General features: G+C 37.4%; 1 protein-coding gene across 1 annotated transcript in view; it reads left to right on the plus strand.

The window, feature by feature from the left end:
• The window catches only part of PHEX (phosphate regulating endopeptidase homolog X-linked), a 1091028-nt gene extending 1081362 nt beyond the window's left edge, over window positions 1–9666 (plus strand). The window contains exons 21-22 of the mRNA XM_044072288.1: window positions 2250–2326; window positions 7908–9666. Of these exons, the coding sequence (XP_043928223.1) occupies window positions 2250–2326; window positions 7908–8010 (180 nt within the window). The 3' untranslated portion in view covers window positions 8011–9666. The remainder of the gene's footprint in view (window positions 1–2249; window positions 2327–7907) is intronic.
• Window positions 9667–24710: the final 15044 nt, after the last annotated feature.

The raw sequence follows: 24710 nt of genomic DNA on the forward strand, positions 1-24710 counted from the left end.
GTGGAAGCCATTTTAAAACTTAAATGCAGAAGACACACCTCCCATGTAAACCAATTACAACATGTTGTAGTTGAAATCAGTGTGAAATAGAAAAAAGTAAAGTAATTTCCCGGTGAAGCAGTTTGTTCTGCCAGTCCCCTACGTAAGGGGAATTTTGTATTTTTTCAAGAACTAGAGATGTAAACTTGGTGAATTTGTCACAAACAGTGGAATGCCTGGCCAGTGCACTTTTACTGCCTTATGCTGAATACTGTAAACATGCTGATTGATACGCTTGTTCAAAACGTTCTTACTTTTTTCCACATAGAAAGTGGGACAAGATGCACATGTAGCCAGGTAAATAACTCTGAAGTTAAAATGACATGGCAGCTTAAGTTGGATGCTACAAACTTTCCCGGTTTAAATGACAATATTTCTATCAGCAGTGAATGAAAAAGGAGAGCCAGCAGAATATTTATTTGTGTTTCTATGTATGAAATTTTTTGCCTAGTTTGTATTTATGTGTTTTGGTTTAGGTTTTAAAAGGTTTTACTTATTTTTAGTGTTGTTACTTTATTTTTTCCGTTTCACACTCATTTCAGCTACAACATGTTGTGATTGGTTTACATGGGAGGTGTGTCTTCTGCGCTTAAGTTTTAAAATGGCTTCCATAAGCAGTACATTTATAGTTCAGATGATGTCTTAGTTATACAGATGAAAGTGCTAAACTGTGGATGTTTTTAACCTACCTTTGGTATTAAACATATACTTTGACAATTTTTGAGTTTGGTGGCTGATTTGCTGGTTGTTTTGCTATTATTATATACTGTTTTCTTCCAGTACCAGAGCTGCACTCTTGGCATAGTATTTTGTGTTAGGCAGAGATTATACATAGATTTGAATGGTACAATAATGTGTTATCTGCAATAATAGATGAACCAAATAAGTGCAGAGCCCTGCTCTACTTTGGCTGGCAGGATGCCACTGTCTTAAGACCATTACAAAGTGTTTTTATTTAATAAAGGGATAATCAGAAATTACATTAAACATTAAGAAATGATTATTTGGAATGATTTTTGTGCACAACTGATTTATTTTAAATCAGTACTATTGCCTTTGGTAAAGGGGCTAATTATTTTGAAAATTTACAGAGACAAGTTATACAGTTTGATTTATGCACATGAATGATTTAAAATAATATAAGATAACTTTCTCATAACAAGAACCATTTACTGAAGATATATTTAAGAATTTATATGTAAACAGATTTCTTAAAGTGTTTGCATTGCATTGCATTGTTTGCATAAAGCCATGCAGAATGATATTTTCCTAAAGCAAAGAGGCTATTTGCTGGCTATACATTGTAGCATTTTATACAGAGCTTTTATCCCCCACTTTTTATCCTCACAGCTGACCATCATTTTTTGCCAGACCCTCTCCTCATCTGCCAGGTCTGCTGAGCTTCCAGTTATACTTCTGGTGCTGGTGAAGTGACTGAATTACCTGGTTCAACATTGTACACATACTGTTGCTGGGGAGTGTTTTTGTTTTATTTCTCTGCCCCCACAGATACCTGTAACAAACACCCTCTGAAGGATCATGCAAGGAGAGTCAATACTGCCTACCCCTTCTTTTCCACAAGGGGTTTGAAATCAGCATGGAGCCTCAACTACCTCTAGACAGTCCTTCTTCTGTTGTCTCTGTCCAGTCTTCACCCGGGAGAACATTGTGCCAGTGTGGCCCATGTATGTGTACCTCCTTTTTCTTAAACCTGGTAATGTAGTTTATGAGTACTTTGATGGAAGCACTTGTAAGAAACACCTAATAATTCACTTAGCTAGTAGTCTAACCAATCTGAATAAATCTCTTTGGCTTACTTTGCTGACAAATGCTACATGGATATGTTTTTTTCTTCATTGCTTCGGTTTACAGGTAGAGAATGATTCAAAGGAATGTGAGCAACAGTTTTCTTTTCTTCGAAAAATGGTCTACAATATATACATTGACCTTCAAAAGGACAAACTGGAGTAATAATCAGGAAAATTCTGAGTATAATACATGTAAATTGTGATTGTAGCATGAGGCTGTAAAAAGGATAAATAACTCAGACATTAACAACAATTTATGTTTTACGTATTAAGCAGCGAAAGTGGTAGAAAGAAAGGGTTGGCTAAGATATCCTTATGTCCAAGAATATTATTGATTCTGATTTTTATTAAACTGGGAGTTTATACTACAATATTTTTTTCATTGCGGCATGTCTCCTACAGGTCAGATGTACTTCATTTAGACCAGAAGCTGCAAGGAATCAAATCCAGACTGGAGCCCACAGCCCTCCATTATTCAGGTAAAATTAAACATGACTGACACACTATGCTCATAAAACAGCATTTTCTTGGTGTTCATTTCTACTTTTTTCGGTGGTGCAGTGGTTAGCGTTGTCACCTCACAGCAAGAGGTTCTCCTGTTCGATTCTCGGCTGGAGCACCTTTTTTGGGAGTCTGCATGTCCTCCCCGTGGTCGAGTGATGTCTAAAGACATGCAGGTCTGTGCATGCATGAATGGGTGTGCCTTATTTAAAGGTTGGGCACCGGGCTGGCAACTCGGCACCATAAAAATCCACTGACAATCATTAGCGGACCGGAGTTCTGCTTTGGCGACCCCTAACCGGGAAAAGCCGAAAGACCATCATTTCTACTTTTTTTATTTAGTCAAATATAGTATGAGTTCAAGGTCATATGCCTGATTTTCTAGTGTGCTAAATGCATGAATTGTATCACTTCTTTTAAATGTGCTTAGAGCACTTTTATTTGGCAAGCATATAAACAGTAATTGAACAACTGTGATATGATATTCCTTAATTTTTTTGTTCAGGTTGAATGGAGCCAGTTTAGTGTACTTAATATCCATTTTTATGTTTGCATTGAGATCACATGTATGAATTTTGTCCTGTCCTGGAACTCTGTTTCTTCAAGAGGGACACATGGTATGTCAGATTCAGAATGGTGATTTTTCCAGGGGGGTCATGGTTCTGCTGAGAAAGGGTGTTTTGGATATTGGCAGAAATCTTTTGGTACATCATTGCAATAACATCCATGCAGAAGATTTCCAGTATTAACTCTGTATGAGTGTCACTTTTAATACAACCTGCTGCTATCCAATTCACAAAATTGTTGGCTTTGATAGCAGAAGGATCTAATAGTATACTTTTACCCAGATGTCTCACTCCTCATGTTTCCACTGAATGACTTCCTACTATATACATGGAGTGCATGATACTGTGGCTATAGTCTACGAATGGTGACTATAAACTGAGAAAACTCATATTTGAGTATATATCAGAGGATTGCTTTCATATGGATGGAACTGAACACTTTCTCTTTATTGTATTTTTTTTGTCTCCATCTCTGCCTGCCAACCATCAGCCTCTCTCTTGGCCAGCTGGTCTATTTTTCCCTCATTACCATTGTCAAGAACTGATCAAGAGGGCCAGCAGGGACTTTTGCGTGTTATTGTAGCCCAACCTCATAATGAATACCCAGTAATACACTCCAAGGTACAGTGCAGAATAAGCATCTGCAGAGGTATATCATATCACTCAGTTCTGTAAAGTGACATAGCACCTCAAGATTGCCCTACCCTAGTAGCCAATACTTCTGTGTGGTCTCCAGTCTCTTCCAGTGACAGTAACACAGAAGCATACACCCCAAGCATGTGCCTGTACACCTTCCCCTCAAAATAATGTAAGCTGACATTGTTATAGTAATCCTCCTTTCATCGGCCAGCTCCATAAGGCATCTGAACTGCTAAGTCAACTCAGATTGCCTGGTTTGGAGTCAGATCTCTCTTTCTCACTATGCCAATAAATTTGAATAAGTGAATATTTTCTGATGCCTGGTGTTTCTGCTTCCAGCTAGGCCCCTGGAAGTCATAAATATGGCAGACTAACTAAAGATACAATGGGGGTGGCAGGGGTGGACCATCCCATACTTTCTGATCTTGATGAGCACTGTAATCTTCATGGCACTGTTTGCATGCCTGTGAATGCAGAGTATCATAGGTTGTCACTGGATGCAGAGCCAACATGGTCTCATGCAGCTTCATCTGGTGCCAGACCCCAGTTGCCTTCTCCAGGTGAGCCTTTCATTCCTATAACAAAAATTGTCACAAGTCCTGATGATAGATGTTTTGTTACTGGGTTACTTGGGTGGGGAGCTCACACTATCTCTTCTTCAAATCAAAGAAAAATGGTCTTTCCTAAAAAGTGGGTTCTTCTTCATCCAGCTGCAGCTCTGGGCATTCCTCTTAGCACTAAAACCTGCCAAGAAACAAACTGTGCATGAGGTCCTCCTAATTTAGTCCTTCAGTTCATTAAGAATTAGCTTAAGAAGCAAGGTTCATGTAGTCATACCCACTGTGTAAGAGTGGCAGTGAAGTCTTGGCCATAGGCCATCCAAAAAGCATCAGTCTCAGCAGTTCATATTCCGTGGGAATTAATTATGCTGGTGGACACACTGAACCAGTCCTCTCCTGAAGTTGAAAAGACAGGGTTTATGCTTGGTATTGCAGGGAAAGGAGGACTTCACTATAGCTGCAATCCATCTCTCGTAGTAGGAGACATTCTGGCACACCATCATACACTTTCTGTTGATTCCATGCCTCATTGCAAAGTTCAAGGAAGAAGGAATAAAACAGTTTTCATCACCGTTACGGAAGAGAATATCTTTTCAGAGTCTTAAATACCTTGTGATATAGAAAACATTCCCAGTCATAGCCAAAGGGCTTTGTTTAGTCAACTAGCTTTACCTAAGGGCTTTGATCTTGAGATTTATTTGCCAACTCTGACGTACCGTCCATCTGGTTATCAGAAGTAAATGAAGATGTCAGAAAGCCTCTCATCAGACAAATGAATTTATCAGGTGGAAGATATTTTTTTGTTTGGGCATTGCAGAATACAGTGCTAACCTAAATAGGTCAGTTTTTAGTTAATTCTGGCACTTGTATATAACTTGGATCTCAGTTCTCTATCAAATTTAATGTGCCAGCTCTTTTTGCTTATCATGGAGCTAGTTCCAGCCAGTTATAGGTTCATAGGCTAGTACTAGGCTAACTGCCCTTGCGAGCCATTTTAAGCCTAGAAAGTTATCCCCTGTGAGATTCAAACCCTGTACCTTGTGTTTGTAAGGCAAAGACCTTAACCATTAGGCCACCCTCCCAAACCCATGTATTGCTTTAAAGAAGTACCATGTTTCCATCCACCTTTAAACAACCAATCAGTTGAATTTCAACTCTGTGATCAACAGGCTTGTCCTTCCTATGTTTAAATCTCCCAGGTCAGTGGCACTGAAATTTTTCTCTTGACAATTGTTCGTTCTGGTGGTTATCACCTCTAACTGCAGGATCTCAGAGCTGCAGGCTGTTATATGTAGCAACACAGAGCTGATCTTTCATAAGGATCGTGTTTTTTTTTTGGGGGGGGGGGGGCAACTATCATTTTTTCCTGAAAGTGTATTCTGAATTATCTCTGATGTATTCCATTCACTTTTATGTTTTCTCCATGTGGGCTGAAAATAAGGTGATGATAGTCCTTCACAACCTAGATTTTTACCTGCAGTTCCTTGTTTTACCTGAAGTGAGTACTCTAGTTTACAAAGATGAAAAAGCTGTTTGTCTTATTTGCTCCAAGGAGAGAAGACCCGGCTGCTGACAAGTGAACTTTTATCAAGAGGATTGTCACTATTTCACAATGCACCACCCATCAGAAAATGCTGTAGTGAAAACCACTCCATTAAAAGTATGGCTGCATCCAGTACTTGTACCAGTATGTCACCACTACAGACATTTGTGCTATGGTCACTTGGTCCCTGGTTCACACCTTCATCAGTCATTATTGCCTTAGACTTGAGTCTAGGAATCTGTCCTTTCATACTTTAGTATTACAGGACGCAGTCTTCTATTCCTTTGGCCTTTTGAATGTCCCATGTTTCCTTACACTCTGGTGGATTTATTTCTTAGGATTCAATCAAATGTTACATGTAACAGGTATGTTCTTAGCACATCTGTATATCTATGACACAAGATTTTTTGCTGGGTCCTAAATAACCTGTTACATATAACAGGTATGTTCTTAGCACATCTGTATATCTATGACACAAGATTTTTTGCTGGGTCCTAAATAACCTCCTTTTATTCTACTGTATTTGTATGTTTCCTCAGTCCACCTCAATTCTTGAAGTTCCCTTATCTTGGGCAGAAATATACCTGAATATTATTTGTAAATGGTGTAAGTGTCAAATATTGCTTAATTGCCCATTTTCTGGATGTGTGCTTATTCAGAAAATGGAGTGAGCTAGTGGGCAGGTGTCCTCTTGGTCAGTGCCAGTACAGGATATGCGTGCCCTCAAACATATGAAGATGCAACAAAATATGCTTTATTGGAATGGAAAAGGATGAACTCAACTGTAAGCCTAAAATGGATGGTTTCTCTTAAAACAGCTGACATGATGAAGAAATAACTGTTATTTATGTCTGTGAGTAAATACTTTATATCTCTTTTTACAACTTTTTGAATTATCACTTGTGACATAGGCAAATTTACATTTATACAAAAGTAACAAACTGCATTAACAAATTAACATTAACAAACATTATATTACACTTATATTGCATCATATAACCTAAGCAACATTACATAAATTATTCAATTCTTACTTTTTTTAACAAGAAACATCTCTATTAAACCATTAAACCATCACTTATGATATAAGTAATCATACATTTGTACAAATGAAAACAAACCACAGCTACACAATCCTAGTTGCAAGCATTTTACCTGACAAGCCATACTGACACACTCTCATTTGCAAACATTATACATCATTTATAATCTACCCAATCATTTTCAGTCAAACATTACATAAGTCATTTAATTCCTGCCTTCTTTTAAACCTCATTCCTTCCCTGTATGTATTGTTCTCACAATTCCCATTTTCCTATGTAGTTTGTTCCTACCCTTTTCTAAAGATCTCAGTTCCAGTTGCTTTATCTCCGTTACTATATTCCCTAAGTCTTGGGCAGCCACGGTGGTGCAGTGGTTAGCATTGCTGCCTCACAGCAAGAGGTTCTCTGGTTTGATCTGTGACTGGGGTACCTTCTGTGCAGAATCTGCATGTCCTCCCTGTGGTCACGTGAGTTTGCTCCGGTTTCCTCACATATCTCAAAGACATGGTATAGGTGGATTGGACACACTAAATTGGCCCTAGGTGTGAGTGCATGCATGTGTGTGCCTTCTGTGGAAGGTTGGGTGCTGGGCTGGGAACTCAACACCAGAAAACTCCACTGCCAATCATGAGCAGACAGTTGATCTGCTGTGGTGACCCCTAACTGGGAAAAGCCGAAAGAAGAAGACTATATTCCCTACTTCTAATGTAATTGGTTTAGATTTTGATTTCCACTTTCTAGTAATTGCTTTTTTGGCAGCAAGCATAATTAGACACAGTAATGCCTTATCATGTCCAGGCAATTCCGATCCTGTATCATAGCTCGGAAAAATGATCTCCCTCATCACACCAATCTACTCACCCAGCATCTCCAACAGTGCATCCTGCAGGAAATTCTTAAAATCTGCCAACCCACCACACTCCCAGAAAATATGTTCTCAAGAACCTGTTCCTTTCCCATCACACCCCCAACATTTGCTGTCTACCTGTGGAAAAAATCTCTGGAGTCTTTTTTTATGGATTTTTTAAAATAATGTTATTACAAGGCTTTTACTTTGTTTCAAACTGGGTGGAGGCAGGGAAGACATACACTTATTTTCCAGTTTTTGTATAAATATCTGAGCTGTTGATAACTATGGCTTGCAGTACATTACTTTGCTAACCAGGTTCAGCAGTTTGGTAAAGTAATGCTGTTGTTTTTCTTTCTAGGGTTACAGGTGCCATGAGCAACTTTGATGAGTTCAAGAAAGCATTCAGCTGTGCAGAAACATCAAAAATGATCCGTGGAAAGCAGTCATGTCGTGTCTGGTAGATCTTCAGTGCAGTCTAGCAAAATAAGACGACCTTTAATTTCATTGGATTTACAAATTAAATTAACTACTGTATGTGTTGTTTTTGGAATGTGATTTAATGGTGTACAAGGTTTATTCTTTATGCAGATAGCACATAGCTATCTATGCTAAGGAATCAGATGTAATAGAAGGCAACAGTGATGGTGGTAATGGATAATTACTTTCACTGCTTCTGCTGGCATCACAAGGCAGTACAATTTATTTTTATTTTTAATTTTAATTTTATTTGACATTTGTTAACCAGGATAGTCCAGCTGGGCATCAGCGGAGGCCTGGGGGAAAAGCTCCATATATGAAAGTAATTTACTATTTACAATCAGTACATACAATATAGAACAGAATTAATGAATACAATAAGTAACTGAGTAGAATAAAAAAGTAAGCATACAATGATAATACAGATATGGATAGAGATTTTGTACAAGAAATAGAGTCAATGTGAAGAATAGTTATGATAGTAGAAAGAAATGCAGTAATTGTAGTATAAAAGGCAAATAATTGGGAAAAGATTGAGGTAGGATAGTAAAGTGGAGTACAAGATAGTAATGTGATATGGCTTCAGGTAAGATCATGGGTAGCAATGACTTCAGAGTGAAGAGGAAAGTAAGAAAAGTTATGGAAGTTGAGGGAATAAAGTAATAGTGGCATAAAAGGGAAGTAATTAGGAACAAAAGCTTCAACAACCCTTGCTCATTTTAGACAGCAGTGGTTTTCACAAATGTTAACATTCAAGCTATGTTGACAAAATACAATAATATGTACATACATTGGTAGAATGGTGCAGGAATTGGTGTTGCTGCCATGGAGAGTTTGTTTCACCATTTATTTCTCATAGGAGTGCTTATTATTTAGAGCTTTAATGGCCTTCTTGTGTTCACATAGATTTTGGCTGTGGTATCCAAAGTCTTCCCTTTACCAAATAAATGCTGGTAGGTAGGTTATTGATGCTAAACTCCCTCAGGAAATCAGATGAGTATAGATGTTACATCATGGATTGGAATCCCATTCAGGGATGATTCTTGCCTTGTGCCTGTTGTTCTCTGGAGATAAAGTTCTATCTCCCTCGAATCCTAAACTGGATAACAAGGTTTTGCTAGAGTGTAATTTGTTAAAGTTTATAGATAGACAGATAGATATAGCCTACAGATGAAACAATATGCATTAAAACATACTTTAGATTGATTCTCTGTTTATGATAATCATGCTGATCACAGCTGCAGTAGTCTTAGTTATATGGGTTATATCCTCCCAAGAATATAACAGCCTACTAGAATCCAAAGCTTCAGGGCACCTTCCATGCACCCAAGCTGTCAGGCAGGCTAGAGCTGAACTGACTAAAAGACAAGTTTGGGCACAAACCCTTCTCAACTTTACTATCACTGAAGATTACACTTCTCAGAGACTTTCAAGGATCGAGGCTTGTCTTTGTTTTTGCAGGGCAGATAAGTTACATTTGAGGAAAGAAAACCTCCATTTTCTTAATTTTGTTGATGTTTTATTTCTTTCCTCTTCAGAGAAGTTATTTTAATGAACTGTATCGAGACTGTAACATACTTTTAAATAGAGCTCTCATTCTTTTCTGTTAGTTTAAAAGTGGAATAAAGTAACTGAAAACATTTTTTTCTGTGGAGAACATTTTTTTATTTTACTTTTGTGGGGCTGGCATAGTGTATTAAAATGATTTTTACTGTGTTTTTGTGCCAAAAAAGTAACTTTTGTGAACTGGTGGTGTTTACTGGGAATTTGCTACTTGCCTTCCCTGGGAAAGAAGAACCATTTTCAGCTTGACCATGGAACAGACTACTGGTTTCATGGTCAGTCCTTCTTTCAGCCAAAAAAAAAAAAAATTAAACAAACAGCCTTTGTCACCACAGCAGGCTAGCAATTTGTCTCAGCCACAAGTAGGTGACTCCTCTGTAGACATTTGTTGTACTTCAGACAACTCCTCTTTTATCCTGGATCCTTCTGTTGTAGTACCTACTGCCACTGTGGACTAGTGGTTGGCCATGTCCTCTGTAGTTCTTGGGGAATCCTCAGTGTGCAAGGGAGAGCTACTCTTGTTGGTCTTGGGACAGAGAACAGGGAAAATTTCCCTGTTGTGTGAAAATGCTGTGCCAATCATTGGGGAAGCTGCTGCTGTCAATAGTAACATGTTTAGCTCCATTTTTCTTGTCAAAGAGAAGCAGAAAACCAAGCATGGATCTGCACCCCCTAAATTTTCTTTGGATAACAGTAGTTTACTGGGTCTGGCTCAGGGTTTAATTCAGGATATTGATCCTTCTTCTAAATTCATGTCTGGTAAAAGAAAAAGTGATTTCTCTTTTCCTGAAGAGATTTAGGATTTTGAATCAGAACAGGAAGATGCAGGCATGGATGCAAGTTTTTTTCATCACATGCCTGATTCAGACTCAGAGGAGAGCTCAGTTTCTGATTCTCACTGTGGGGGGTTTCTCTTTCTCTGAGAATATTGTTTGAATGTGCCGGTATTTTCATTCAGAATAAACAAGCTCAACAAAATACAGATAAAAAGACATTTAAGAAGATATTGCAAGGGGGTCCAAAAAAAGAGGTCTCAAATCTCCCAAAATCAAGGACAGACCAACAAGTCTGAATGACTGTTTAAGAGACTATATGAACTCATACCACCATGGCCCCCTTTTTCTTAAAGAGAGTTGGAGTCTCCATGTTTGTCTTTGGCAACAAATTGTTTCAGACAAATGTTTTCTGAAAATCATTGATCAAAGTTACAGATGGCAGTGGGAAAAAATTCTTCCTTTCCAAGGGGTCATTCCTCATTCTCCAGATCACTCTCTTTTGTTTCCACTGGTTCTTTATTACATGCTGTCCCAAAGAATGATAGAACCAGATTCCCCTTCCCAGGTAGGGAAGGATTTTTACTTAAGGATGTTCCTAGTGTCAAAGAAAGTAAATGTTTAGAGACCAGTTCTTTCTTTCCTAAACCTGTTTGTGTAGTGCCCAAATTCAAAATGATGCTACTTCACAACCTGTTACCTCTTCTTCTTTCAAGTTTCCTGGCAGCATTAGATTTAAAAGATACACATCATCATATCCATATTCTTCCAGACTTTAAACTTTTCTTAAGATTTGTGTGTGTCTGGATCACATTATCCGTTATTTGACTTACTACTTGGACTATATTCTGCACCAAGAGTGTTCACAAAATATTAAGCTCCAATTACAGCTCATTGCAGGCTACAGGGTATCCACATTTTTCCACATTTAGGTGACTTGCTTATCTTTGCAGAGTCTTTTTCAGTGTCAGGAATCTTTTTCGGGTGAGAGTTCTCTTACAGAAGCTGGGAATGTCCTTCTTGACTCCTTCACACATGATTGTTTTCCTGGGGTATCAGTTAGACACCACAGTTCAAAGAGCTTCTCTTCCACAGGAAAAAATAGATCTTTATATAGATCTATTTGTAAGGCTTTCCACTCAGACTTCTGTCACTGTGAAGGAATATCTCAGGATTTTGGGTCTCATAGCATTTATCATTCTCATGATACCCCTGGCAAGACTCCACCTGAGAAAGATACAGTGGCATCTAAAATATCTAAGGTCCCAGCATCAACACCCTTTATCTTTTCAAATTCCAGTGCTGGGGTTTGTCAGAAAAAAATCTTTTGGTGGAGACAACAATGCCACTTCTCCCCCCTTGCTCCAAAGCAGTCAGTCACTACAGACACTTCAGAATTTGTTTGGGGAGCAGTTTTTGGGGAGTAAAAAATGGAGAGGGTGTGAGACACCAAGAGCAGATGCAAGCACATAAATATCAGGGAGATGCTTGCCCTGATCAAGGCACTCAAGACTCTGAATAATCTTTGGACCCTGGGATATCTTCAAGTGGTTAAAGACAATATCACAGTCATGTGGTATAGCAACAAGCAAGGGGGAACCGGGTCATACCAATTTCACAGACTATCCATATCAGCATGGGATATAGCTTCACAGTGCAGTCTCATTCTACAGACATTTCACATTCCGATGGGGCAAAACTGTGTGTCAGATAAGCTGAGCAGGACCAAGGCAGACTCACACAAATGGAAACTAGATCAGGAAGTCTTCTAAGATTTGATTAATCTGTAAGGAGTTCTTCAAGTAGACTTCTTTGCCTCCTCTCTAAACAGTCAACTGGCAAGATTGTGTGCCAGGATTCCATGCGAGAAGGCCTGGAAGACAGATGTTTTTTTTCTTTTCCTTGGACAGGAATGTTCCAGTATGCTTTTCCACCATTTCCATAATTTCCGGGGTACTTCAACAGATTCAGAAAAAAATTCCCCATGGTCATTGTGCTGACTCTGTGCTTGTCAAGGCAACTATGATTCTCCTTTATATCAGAAATGGCCAGGGACAATCACCACAAGCTTCCTTACAAACTGGATCTACTCACACAAGAATAGGGCTGTTTGATACACCCTGACATCAATCATATTCATTGGATTACCTGCATGAAAGGGTCTTAATTCCTTTTAAGTACCTGCTTACTGAGAAAGCGCAGCAGGTACTAATGGAGGCAAGAAAACCTGCTACTAGAAAATCATATAATAGCAAATGTAAAAGGTCTTGTAGTTGGTGCCAGCAACTTAACCACCATCCATTCAAGGCTTGTTGTTCTCTGGTTCTACAATATTTGTCTGAGTCACTATCCTATGGCCTTTCTTATTCCTTTATCAAGGTTTATTTATTTTCTATTTCAGCATGTCTGACCAGGGATCCTCCTCTTTAAATGTATTCACATGTCAAAATGTTCTTGAAAGTTTTTTTTTTCTTTTTTTTTTTTTTCATAAGAGGCCTCTAAGAAAATGGGTTGCCCCTTCTTGGGATCTTAATTTTGTGTTAGAAAAGTTAACACTTACTCCATTTGACCCAGCTAATCTGACTGACTTGAGGTTCTTAACACAGAAAACCATTTTTCCAAATGGTTGTCTAATAGTATTACCTTTTGTTATCCTCACCATAACAAAACTATTCCATGCAGGGTCAAGGCTTACTCTACCAGGGCCTTGGTTTCATATATGGCTTTTTGGAAGGGTTGGATTCTAGTAATAGTCTAGAAGCTTCTACTTGGTCCTCTGTACATACTTTACAAAGCAATATAAGCTTGAATCCTTCTCTAGGTTCAGAACAGGCTTTGCTAGGACCCTTCTTCAGGGGCTTTTGGACTCTACTCCTTCCATCTCCCAAATGTAGTTAGAGCTAAGGTACTGTACCTATATAGCTAAGGCTACTGCAGCAGTGATAAATATGAAGAACAAAATACAGTTTTATGTTAAACTTACCATAACAATAGAAGTTCAAAGGGTCACTGCTGCAGTAGACACTACCTCCCACCCTCCATCCCTTTTTCTTCTTGTGTGTTTTTATGCCAGGGTGTGGACATTTATTTTTTGTTGTTCCTAGCATTGTCCTTTCAGACCTTTCCCACTCTTTGCTGGCAGGGCAAGACTTTCCACTGTGTGATACCTTAAACCTTTTGTATCAGAGGCAACATGGGATATATGCAAATTACCCCTTAAGGATATCAGGTGTTTCAGCTAAATGGGACTTCTGAATGTCCATGACTTTTACTTTTATTTTTAAGTCTATTTATGGACAATGTCAGGCCAATAAAGCCAGACCTCTAGCTGTGGACATGCATGTTTCTGCCTTCTTATGGCATCATCAGCACAGCATAAAAGGAATTTTTGACTTATGGAAACACAGGGCTGTCTGCCCAACTGATATCCATAAACATTAGGGTGTCTACAAAATATCCCAATTAACAAACTAAAACAATGAGTAAAAAGGTCACACAGGAAAGCTACTTGGTAAAAACACACACACACAAAAAGAAACATCTAGCAAGGCTAGAGGTTTCACTGTGTGATATCTTAAACCTATTGTATCAGAGGCAACATGGGGTATATACAAATTGCCCCTTAAGGATATCAGGTGTTTCAGCTAAATGACAATTCTGAATGTCCATGACTATTTCTTTTACTTTTATTTTTAAGTATATTTATGGACAATATCAGGCCAAATAAAGCCAAACCTCTAGCTGTGGACATGCATATTTCTGCCTTCTTATGGCATTATCAGCACAGCATAAGAGGAATGTTTGACTTTTGGAAACACAGGGCTGTCTACCCAACTGATATCCATAAACAGGATGTCTACAAAATATCCCAATTAACAAACTAAAACAATCAGTAAAAAGGTCACACAAGAAAACCACTTGGTACATACACACACACACACACACACACACACACACACACACACACACACACACACACACACACACACACACACACAGAGACACACACACACACACACACACACACACACACATACACCATAGGAAAATCACTTGGTAAACACACACCCACCCACGCACACACACACACACACACACACACACACACACACACACACACACACACACACACACACACACACACACACACACACACACACACACACACACACACAAAAAAAGAAAAATCTAGTAAGGCTAGACTTTCCACTGTGTGACACCTTAAACCTCTTGTAGCCTTGGTAGATTTTTTTTTGTGTGTTTTTACCAAGTGGTTTTCCTGTGTGACCTTTTTACTGATTGTTTTTGTTTGTTAATTGGGATATTTTGTAGACACCCTAATGTTTATGGATATCAGTTGTGTAGACAGCCCTGTGTTTCCAAAAGTCAAACATTCTGCTTATGCTGTGCTGATGATGCCATAAGAAGGCAGAAACATGCATGTCCACAGCTAGAGGTTTGGCTTTATTGGCCTGAAATTGTCCATAAATAGACTTAAAAATAAAATTAAAAGAAAAAGTCATGGACATTCAGAATTGCCATTTAGCTGAAACACCTGATATCCTTAAGGGTAATTTGCATATATCCCATGTTGCCTCTGATTCAAGAGGTTTAAGGTATCACACAGTGGAAAGTCTAGCCTTACTAGATTTTTCTTTTTTCTTTTCTTCTTTTTTTGTGTGTTTTTACCAAGTGGTTTTCCTGTGTGACCTTTTTTAATCATAGTTTTACTCTCTTTGTTGGCAGGAAAAGTCTGAAGGGCTTCATGCCCAAGCTTGTCTTTTAGTTAGCTCATCTCGATCTGTCAGGCATTTTGGGTTCATGGAAGGTGCCCTTAAACTTTGGAAGATGACTAGTTGTTTTATCCTTGGCAGGGTATAAGCCATATAGCTAAATCTACTGCAGAAGTGATCATTCAAAAATCTACTGTTATGAAAAGTTTAATTACACAACTGTTCTTTCTTGCTGTTTATATCACAACAAGATAAATTACTGGAATTAACAATTTAAAGATAAAAGAACTGCATAAAATTTCATCACTGCTGTCATTACAAAAATGACTGAAAATCTGTAATTCAGTTCAATATGTAAATCTTAATGTAACCATATTAAAGTTTTTTTTTCCAGCTATGTTATGAACGTAATGAAACCATCATACATGTGATGCCTTGAACATAACTTAGAAGATCTTTATTTTCTAGACCATTTCCTTTTAAATTATGTATATTTGTTGGCACTTTCCTATTTTGCAAACAACATTCTTGGATAGCAAAATTATTTGATGCATATTTGGGTTGTAAATATTATGGTATGCAATCCCAACACAACTTTTTTTCTCTTCTCATACCTTTTAGTTGTTCTGTAAGCTAAGCTATAATGTTGTTTTATCAATAACTATGTATTACTGTTTCACATCTATGCTCTGTTTGTACTGTGTTCTGTTCTGTTCAATTCTTCTTTTAGTATGGATTATGGCTGCAAAGGGTTCAAAAGACCAGCCCCCCTGCTCAGTCAACAAATACTAATAAATAAACAAATGCATAAATAGGTAGTTATTCTGAAACTTTAATCTTTATATTCTCATCTGTTGTCACTCAATAGGCACAAGGTAGAAAGAGCCAAATCCAAGAATGCACTCATACATGATAATCACACAATACAGGTAACATGCATGTATAAGTTTGTCTCTGGCATTATGATAGTGTAACATTATTTCACTATCTGGGGCTTTTTTATTTTGAACCACCAAATAACCACTCCCATTCATTTTGGCTTCAGGATATTATTTAAGACAGTGTGATTATTTTTTATTCAATGAATGCAAACATTTTCCTGATGATAAGATTAATATAAATTATACTGGAAGGCATAATTTCCATATGATCTAGTATCTGAGATTGAGATGGATGTCTGGTTTATTGTTGTCAAAGAAAATATTAATATCAATAAAAGGATTTTGACAAGAACCATACATAAAAATCCAGAGCCAAATGAGCACAAACTTGGTGACAAGATTGTACATATTTTACGAAGCAACTCACTTATGAAACGTAGAGTAAGCTTTCATATTTTACATTCTTTTTACCCAAAGTCTTCTATTTGATTTAAACTAGTCCTATTTCTAGAAAACTCTTGAGTTCATAACTTGCATCTGAATTATATCAGATATTGCCTTAAATAATAGTTTTCTATTTTAACATAAGAAAGAGTTACTGAATGAATGCTGCAAAGTAAAAAAAAAATCTGATTGTTCTTTCTAGTACATTCTGGCATGAACCCCTTCAGACTTTATAAAATAATGTTTCCTTTTGATGTATAAAGATTTAGGAATCATTTGTTTCTTGTTAATATGGAACGCTATTCCTCATTTATAAGTGTACATTTTAATTTTCCTTCATACCCAGTAGTCGATAGCATTTTTTTTTTTTGCCTGGAGTGTTGTGATTTATGTCTTGGAACAGGTAATCAACAGGAATCTGGGGTTCATTTTACTTATGCCAGTCTCAAGCATTCTTTCATTCAGTCATTCCTTCTTCAGTTACCTAATCTAGCTCAGGTTCACAAGGGGCTGAAGTCCATCCTGTCACTCAATAAGCACAAGGCAGAAAGAAACAAATCCTAGAATGTACTCATACATGATATATACAAGATACAGGGAACTGGTTTGTATAATTTTGCCTCTAGTATTAAGGTATCAAAGCTGTTTTGAGAAACTTCATATGAAAAGCTATTTTACTTCAAAACTCTATTTTGTGTAAAGGTGATATGCAAAGTGACATAATGCTGTTATTTGTGTCTGAACAGTAACAGTGAGACTGACAGGGAAACTAAGATTACAAGACATTTTTTTTGTAAAAAAATATTTATTTGCTTATTTGAAATATTTATAAATTTACAATTTCTACTATGTGTGATATTGCTGATAGTTTTGATTAAGTATTATCTTCACGTTTCACAGTTAATAAAATGTTATTGATTTTCTATACTGGCTGTTAGACTGGTAACAGTTCTAACAGAGGATGTTTCATTACTAATGAAAGACTGCTTGCATAAACCTGCATTTCAAACAATTTCAACATTTTAAATATCAATGAATTTGAAATATCCAGCATAATCAAAGCAGCTCAAATACAAGTAAAGACAAATTACGTTAATGAAGTCTTACTTTTAAGTACTTCATTTCATGAATAACTTTTATTTATTGCTTCTTTTGTGAGTTTGTACTGGCAATATACTTCTGTTCCCTACTAGCCTAGTAAATGTTGCGGATGGTACCAGCTACTCGAGGGATTGCTATGGGAGTCAGGTGTGACACAACAGCTTTAGATGTTCATAGTTCATAGATGTTCATAGTTTAGTACTAAGCTAACTGCCCTTGCGAGCCATTTTAAGCCTAGCCAATTATCCCTTGTGAGACTCAAACCCTGCACCTTGTGTTTGTAAGGCAAACACCTTAACCATTAAGCTACCCTCCCAACCCTAAGCTACCCTCCCAACCCATTGGATGGAGATGTTCTGATACAGAGTGTACTGCTCATTAGTGTAGTTCTTTTATCATTCTAAACAAACAGATTTTATGTGTCTAATGAAACTGACAGCCTTCTTAAAGTCAGCTGCACAGTTATAGCTCATATATGTATAAATTATCTAAAATGGTTTATTGGAATGGACAAAAAGATCTGCAGTGGGGGGGGACAGGGTACTATCTCATCACAGAGAATTTGATTATTGTCAAGAATTTCCTATTTAATCAAAAATATTGATTGTTTTCAGAAAAAAAATAGGCATACTTTTTAATTGTCCTGATGTTCATTTTTGGAATAAATATAGTACAAACACCCACCCACACACACACATTCTTGTATATTCCAGTGTTGTGTTGGATTAATTTCATTGAACATTGTCATTGCCAGTTTATTGTTAAGAATGTACCCCTTGAAATTCTTATATTTTCCCCTTCATCATTGAAAAAAATAACATCTTCTAATTTATTGACCAATTGTCTACTTTATTGGATTTTCATAGTAAATAATAACAAAATATTCTCATAAAAGATGCAAATGTATTACTGATAATTTTAGTCACAGACTAGACTTATGCTTACGTTATAAACTAATACAATGATATACACTGTTTTTGTTTTTTTTAATACAGGTATTGGCAAAGTATCACATATCAGTTTGCATGTAGACTTCCTTTTTCACATCCTTTGCCATTTTATTTAATCTGCAACACAATTTTTGCTGATTATAAATATTTTAGTGCCGTATAGATGTAACAAGTTTTATGTATGTCAGTTTAATTTTAATATTTCATTTTTCATTTAATTTCTTTTTGTTAATTTACTTTTGAGCACATGTTCTGTTGTTGATATTTTCTGTTCTTTGTTTATATCATGTTCGGTCTAGCAAAATAAACACAAATTTGTTTAAGTTTTACTCACTGAGAAAGATTATTGTTTAAGATTTTTAAACGTTAAAAGAATATAACAGTGTGTACTACCAATATATTCTTCGTTTATGCTTTGTAGCTTTTAAAGGAGAATGTTGACCACAATTTCAAGAGTAATCATACACATCAAACTGATTACATTTTAGAAATTGTAGCAGTTATACAAGAAAGGAGTACTCTAAGTTTTATGGATTTATAATTTCACTATAGATTGTCAAGAATTTTAAAGCTGTTGAAACTGGAAAACATGCACTGAGTGCTTGTAGCATCAGAATACCTCTGGAGAATGTGTAAGCATGATTGTAAGATTTTTACTTGGGGATTGCACATACATCCGTTCTACTTCAGCTGATGTTTTTCATCAATATATTTGACAGACAGTAAGGAAGTATAGATTTTGAGTAAAAAATAAAAAAAATGAAGAATCACAAAGCAGTCAACATTTTATGTTCAGGAATGTGTCTTCACATTCAAACATAAAGTTCACTTATTTCAAAACACACAGACCATTTCATCAAACATAAAGTTCACATATTATTTCAAAACATTCCGACCATTTAATTTTTATAAGCCATATCCGAGGGGTCTTCACCATATAAAGAACAAAGGGCTGAAAACAGTTTGGCTATTAGAAATTAATGAGAGATTGTATTTCAATGTTTAGTAGAAGCCAGGGTGAAATTTGAACACAATGGAAGAATTATTAGTATCATTTGTCAAAGCAGATGCTTATAAAGATTGAAGCTTAGAAGTTTGTATTAACATTGTAAAGTTTATACTAAATGTATGTGTAAAAACCTCACATCATTTATGTAAGAAAGCATATTTGATTTAAATTAGAGTTGTAATATGATTGTCCTCGTATATTGTAGGCAAAATATTAATTCATTTCACTTAGTTTTGCTATACCTAGTATGCACTGCAAAAGGCACTGTATCTCATATGTATTCGACACAGACACACACACACACACACACACACACACACACACACACACACACACACACACACACACACACACAAATAATTTATAGGTCATCCAAAAAAGCAGCAGTTTTAGAAAGTTATACTATTGAATCATTTTAATTTCCTATACATACATCATGAGGAAGTGCACTACCATAAAAGATGTTAGAAGGAATAATGATAAAACATTTCTAAATATGTAGTTCTTTTCTATGAGTATTACATGCATCTGCCACTTTAAAAAAGATTTTTGTAAAAATGCTTTTATTCTTGAAAAGAGCACTGCAAGCTCATTTAACCTAAAAGAAATGCATTACAGTCACATAATTGTTCCAGCAGAGTGTGACACTGGATTTCTTTTAGAAGTTACAAGAAGGACACTGCTAAAATGAAAAGTTCATGTGGATCCTCTCTGTCTCATAACAGAGAAGTCATATGGCATTAACAATTAAAGGTATATGTTTCAGACTGCAGAACTGATGTATAAATATTAGTTGATAAGAACTGACCTTATGATATGCTTTTGACCATCAGAAATATTGCCTAACTGTTTATATTATGGAAAAGAATTTAAGCATCTAGTATTATGTGCTGTGATGCATGTAGTTTCTTAGAATAGGCTATTTAATGTTGAAACTGGAAAACATGCACTGAGTGCTTGTAGCATCAGAATACCTCTGGAGAATGTGTAAGCATGATTGTAAGATTTTTACCCCAGTAACACTGTAAAATGGATGAAACTCAAGTAAAACTTTATGTAATAAAATTCCTGTTTTCACCTGTTTGCAAGTGCTAATGAACCATCATTTTTTACAATGCGAGCCTTGCCCATGACAAAACAGAGAGAGAGAAAGAAAGAGACAGGTAAATATTTCTGTGAGACAGAAACAAAGAATGCATGACATGATCCACATATCAGCAGTCTGCACAACTCTTTGAATCTCAGAAAAAGGATGACAGACAATGTCAAACAGATGAAGACTAAAAAGGAGACCAAAGATAACATTAATTAGATTTTCTTGATATACTGGAAAATATTAGGGTTCAACCAAACACCATAATAAAGGGCAATTTCAACTACCCCACCATTAACTGGGAAAACTACTCATGTACCAATTCCTTCACTCAGTGCTTTCTGGAATTCATAAATTCCAATGCCATGGATCAACTTATCCACACCCCCACCAGGGGCAACAATATCCTAGACCTAGTCATTACCAACATGAGTGACCAGTGTTCCACACCTGAAGTCAACTCCTCATTGGTCAGATCTGACCATAAGCTAATCACCCTAGATATCCACATCCCGCCCCACCCACCATTAAGGAAACAATGGTAAAAATTTCTCCAAAGTCAACTTCATGCTTCTTAAGACAGAAGTGGCAAACTTCATGACACCCATGCAGATGGACAATACAGTTACGACTGCTGAATCCTACACAAATGTACTCTATATGCACTTACACAAGTGCATGGATCGTGCTATCCCAAACAGAACTAAGACACTATGCTCCAAAAAAAGGAAGCCAATTGGGTGGTCCCCTGCCATAAACAATCTCTACAACAGAAGAAAGAAACTGTTGCAAAAGAGAGTAAAATCCCATGAGGGGAGGAGCTCTCTGGTCAGCCTCAGTAAGAAGCTAAGATCCATTATAAGATCCTCCAAAGCTAGCTACGAAAACAAAATTGACACTGATTCTAAGGGCAACCACAAAGCATTCTATAGCTATGTCAAGAATCTCAATGGCAGCACCCAGATCTGGTCTGAATTACAGCACAATGGTACGAAAAATACAGAACCAACTAATATTGCCAACATCCTGGCAGATAGGTTCAGTGCTAACTTTACCCCCCTCTTACCCCCTAAAGGGCCCATATCTATACAGGAAGAATGCAGAGTCCCTGTAATCACATCTATGCAGGTAAAAGCTGCATTCTCTAAAACCAAAAACACAGCATCCATGGGACAACATCCCAGGCTGCATTTTACATGAACTTCAAAACGAACTGGCTCCCCACCTAAGCATCGTGCTCAATCATAGTTTCATGTCAGGCTTTGTGCCCACTGAATGGCACACAACAACAGTTATCCCACTCCACAAAGAGGGAGCCACCACTGATCCTGGGAACTATTGCCCTATTAGCCTGACAAACCTGGTCTGCAAGGCCATGGAACTTATCATCATGGAACTCATAAACAAAGACATTGGTAACCTCCAAACTCTGGACCCCACCCAGTTCGGGTTTGTGAAAGGCAGATCATGCCTTCTGAACCTGATCGACTTCTTTGAGGCAGTCACCAAAGCCATAGATGAGGGTAAGGTGGTTCACACAGCCTATCTTGACCTCACCAAGGCTTTCAACACCATCCCCCATTCTGGAATTGTCGCTAAACTCACTAAACTAGGTATAAATCCCTACATCACAAGATGGTTTGCCAACTGGCTCACTGACAGAACCCACACTATAAAAGTTGCAGACCCCAAATTTGACTTCAAACCAGTGACAAGTGGAGTACCACAGGGTTCAGTCCTGGGACCTCTCCTGTTTGGTATCTATTTCTCTGAAGTACAGGTTAACACAGAAGGCCTCTGGTTAATGAAGTTCACAGATGACTGCAAACTAGGAGCCATAGTTGAGTCCCCAAATGATGTGGACATCCTACAGAAGGGCCTTATTGAGACAGATGCCTGGTGTTAGAGGTATGGCCTGAGCTTAATGCCAAAAAGTGTATTGTCATCACCTTTGGTAAAAACTCTGTACCCATAAACTACCACACAAATGGCAGTCTACTTAATGCTGAACGTGTGATAAGAAACCTTGGGACCCAGGTGGACAGTAGTCTCTCCTTTGATAATCACATCGCCACAGTAGTCAGGAAATCCTTTCATGTGACACACCACATCACAAAAGGGTTCTCATCAAGGAAAAAAGAGGTCATTGTTCCCCTCTACTCAGCACTCATTAGACCCATTACAGAGTGCAATGCCTCTTTTGGAATGTACCCTACAAGACATCTGGAGCAGCTGGAAAGGCCACAGAAGTATCTCACAAAGAGGATTACTGGCCTCAAACAGATGCCCTACACTGTCTGTCTCAAAAAACTCCAGCTTTACTCTGTAGCATATCACCTACTCCGAGGAGATCTCTGCCTAACATATAAAGCTATGTTAAACCCAGAGCTGTTGGACATGCTACACCTAAAGAAATCCCAATCCCTATGAGCTACATGCTCTAGGGACCTAAACCTTGTCACCACAATAAACAGGACATGCTGGAGGGATACATTCCTGTCCCAGAGACTTCCTATACTCTGGAACAAGCTACCCATCTATGTCAAGCAAAGTTCCTCATTAGCACTCTTCAAGAAAAATCTTGATGAGTGGATGGGAAATAGGAAATACACCCCGGGGATCACTTCTGTGGCTCTGCTCAATGGGCACAAGAAATTAACTTTCTTGGGTGGCGTAAGCCTGGGAATCTTGTTGGCTAGCTTACTTAGGCCCTTGGGCCAATAGCCTAGTACCTACCTATGAACCTATGAACCTATAAAGTAAACTATATGAGACAATGGACTTAAGAAACTACTTCTGAGTAATGGAAGTGGTTCACAAGTGAGTATGTCATAGCTCTCAACTGTCCAGATTTTCACAGAATATCCAAACTTTTGACTCATATTTTGGATTTGTTCCTCATAAAATTGTAGTTTTCTGGGAAATCATTGGCAAATAATTGAAGGCTGAATTTCAGACTTCATATCCTTCAGAAAACTCATGCTAATGTAAACCTGTTATTCTATTAACTTATTAAGTTTGTTAGAGAAGTATTTAAAAATTGTCCCTATTTTTGAGCCTTTGTCCCCCATTAATTGTGGCTTTGTCCAGATTTCTTGCTCTACGAGGATGAGAGGTATGGAGTATCTACTAAGAAAATACTGGCTGTTATGTCAACTGAATGGTTACCAGTGTTCTACATTGCAAAACCTTACACACCAAGAAAGATAAGGAAAAATGCATGATCACATACAAAGATACATGGAACTAAATACGATAAAAATGGTCAGAATTGACAAGTAGAAGAAAACAATAAGAATAGTTTCCTTTAACCAGCATTTAAATGATGACAAAATAAATGTATGTAAGAGGCTTATTCAAGTACAAGCTAAGAACATATATTTGCTAGGTAATAGAATTCCAAACAGAATGAATAAAGCAAAAGATGTCATAAATATCATTAAAAGGATAAAGTGCTTGCTAAGTATGTCAAGAAGAAGCATCTAATAAAAACTGTTAAAATGTTGTTGAAGAAAGTTGCATAAATTATTAGCCAGGAACTGGCATTCTGAGTATTAGAGACAAACATAAGAAACAGTTTTAATATGACATCTTTCAAACTTTCAGACTGGATATGCTAAATCAGGACATCTATATTATATGCATAAAATATAAGTAAAAATATGGGTTTGAGATTACAAATTCTGACAAACAGTTATGACTCAGGAATCAACTATGAGTGGATGAAGTTAAACCCACTGAAAATTGCAATCTCTGAACTGCATTCTCCCCAGAAATCTGCCAAAAACAACCCCACTTCTGAAGTGCTTTTTTGCAGGGGGCAAGCCCCTCTGCACCCCTTGATGTCAGTGGCAAGCCTCCCACAACCCCTGAACTTATATATACCACCTCCATGGTCACCCAAACTTGAATAAGAGGGAAATTCCCCTGAAAAAGACATCATTGCTGCCACAACTCACTGAGAGTGATTTCATATGGAGGAGCTCTGATCTTCACCAGGTTGAATTTTGAGCATGAGTTTAGAGAATTCAATCTTTGTCTACTCATAGGTTTCCCAAATTATTAATAGAGAAAAAAGGGCAAGGTCGAAAGTCATTTGAAGGAAGCAGTGCCACCTTCTAGCTGCAATGCTACATG

This window comes from Protopterus annectens, chromosome 5.part0, assembly GCF_019279795.1.
Source record: "Protopterus annectens isolate FY-2018-M chromosome 5.part0, PAN1.0, whole genome shotgun sequence".
NCBI classification, from domain to species: Eukaryota; Metazoa; Chordata; order Ceratodontiformes; family Protopteridae; genus Protopterus; species Protopterus annectens.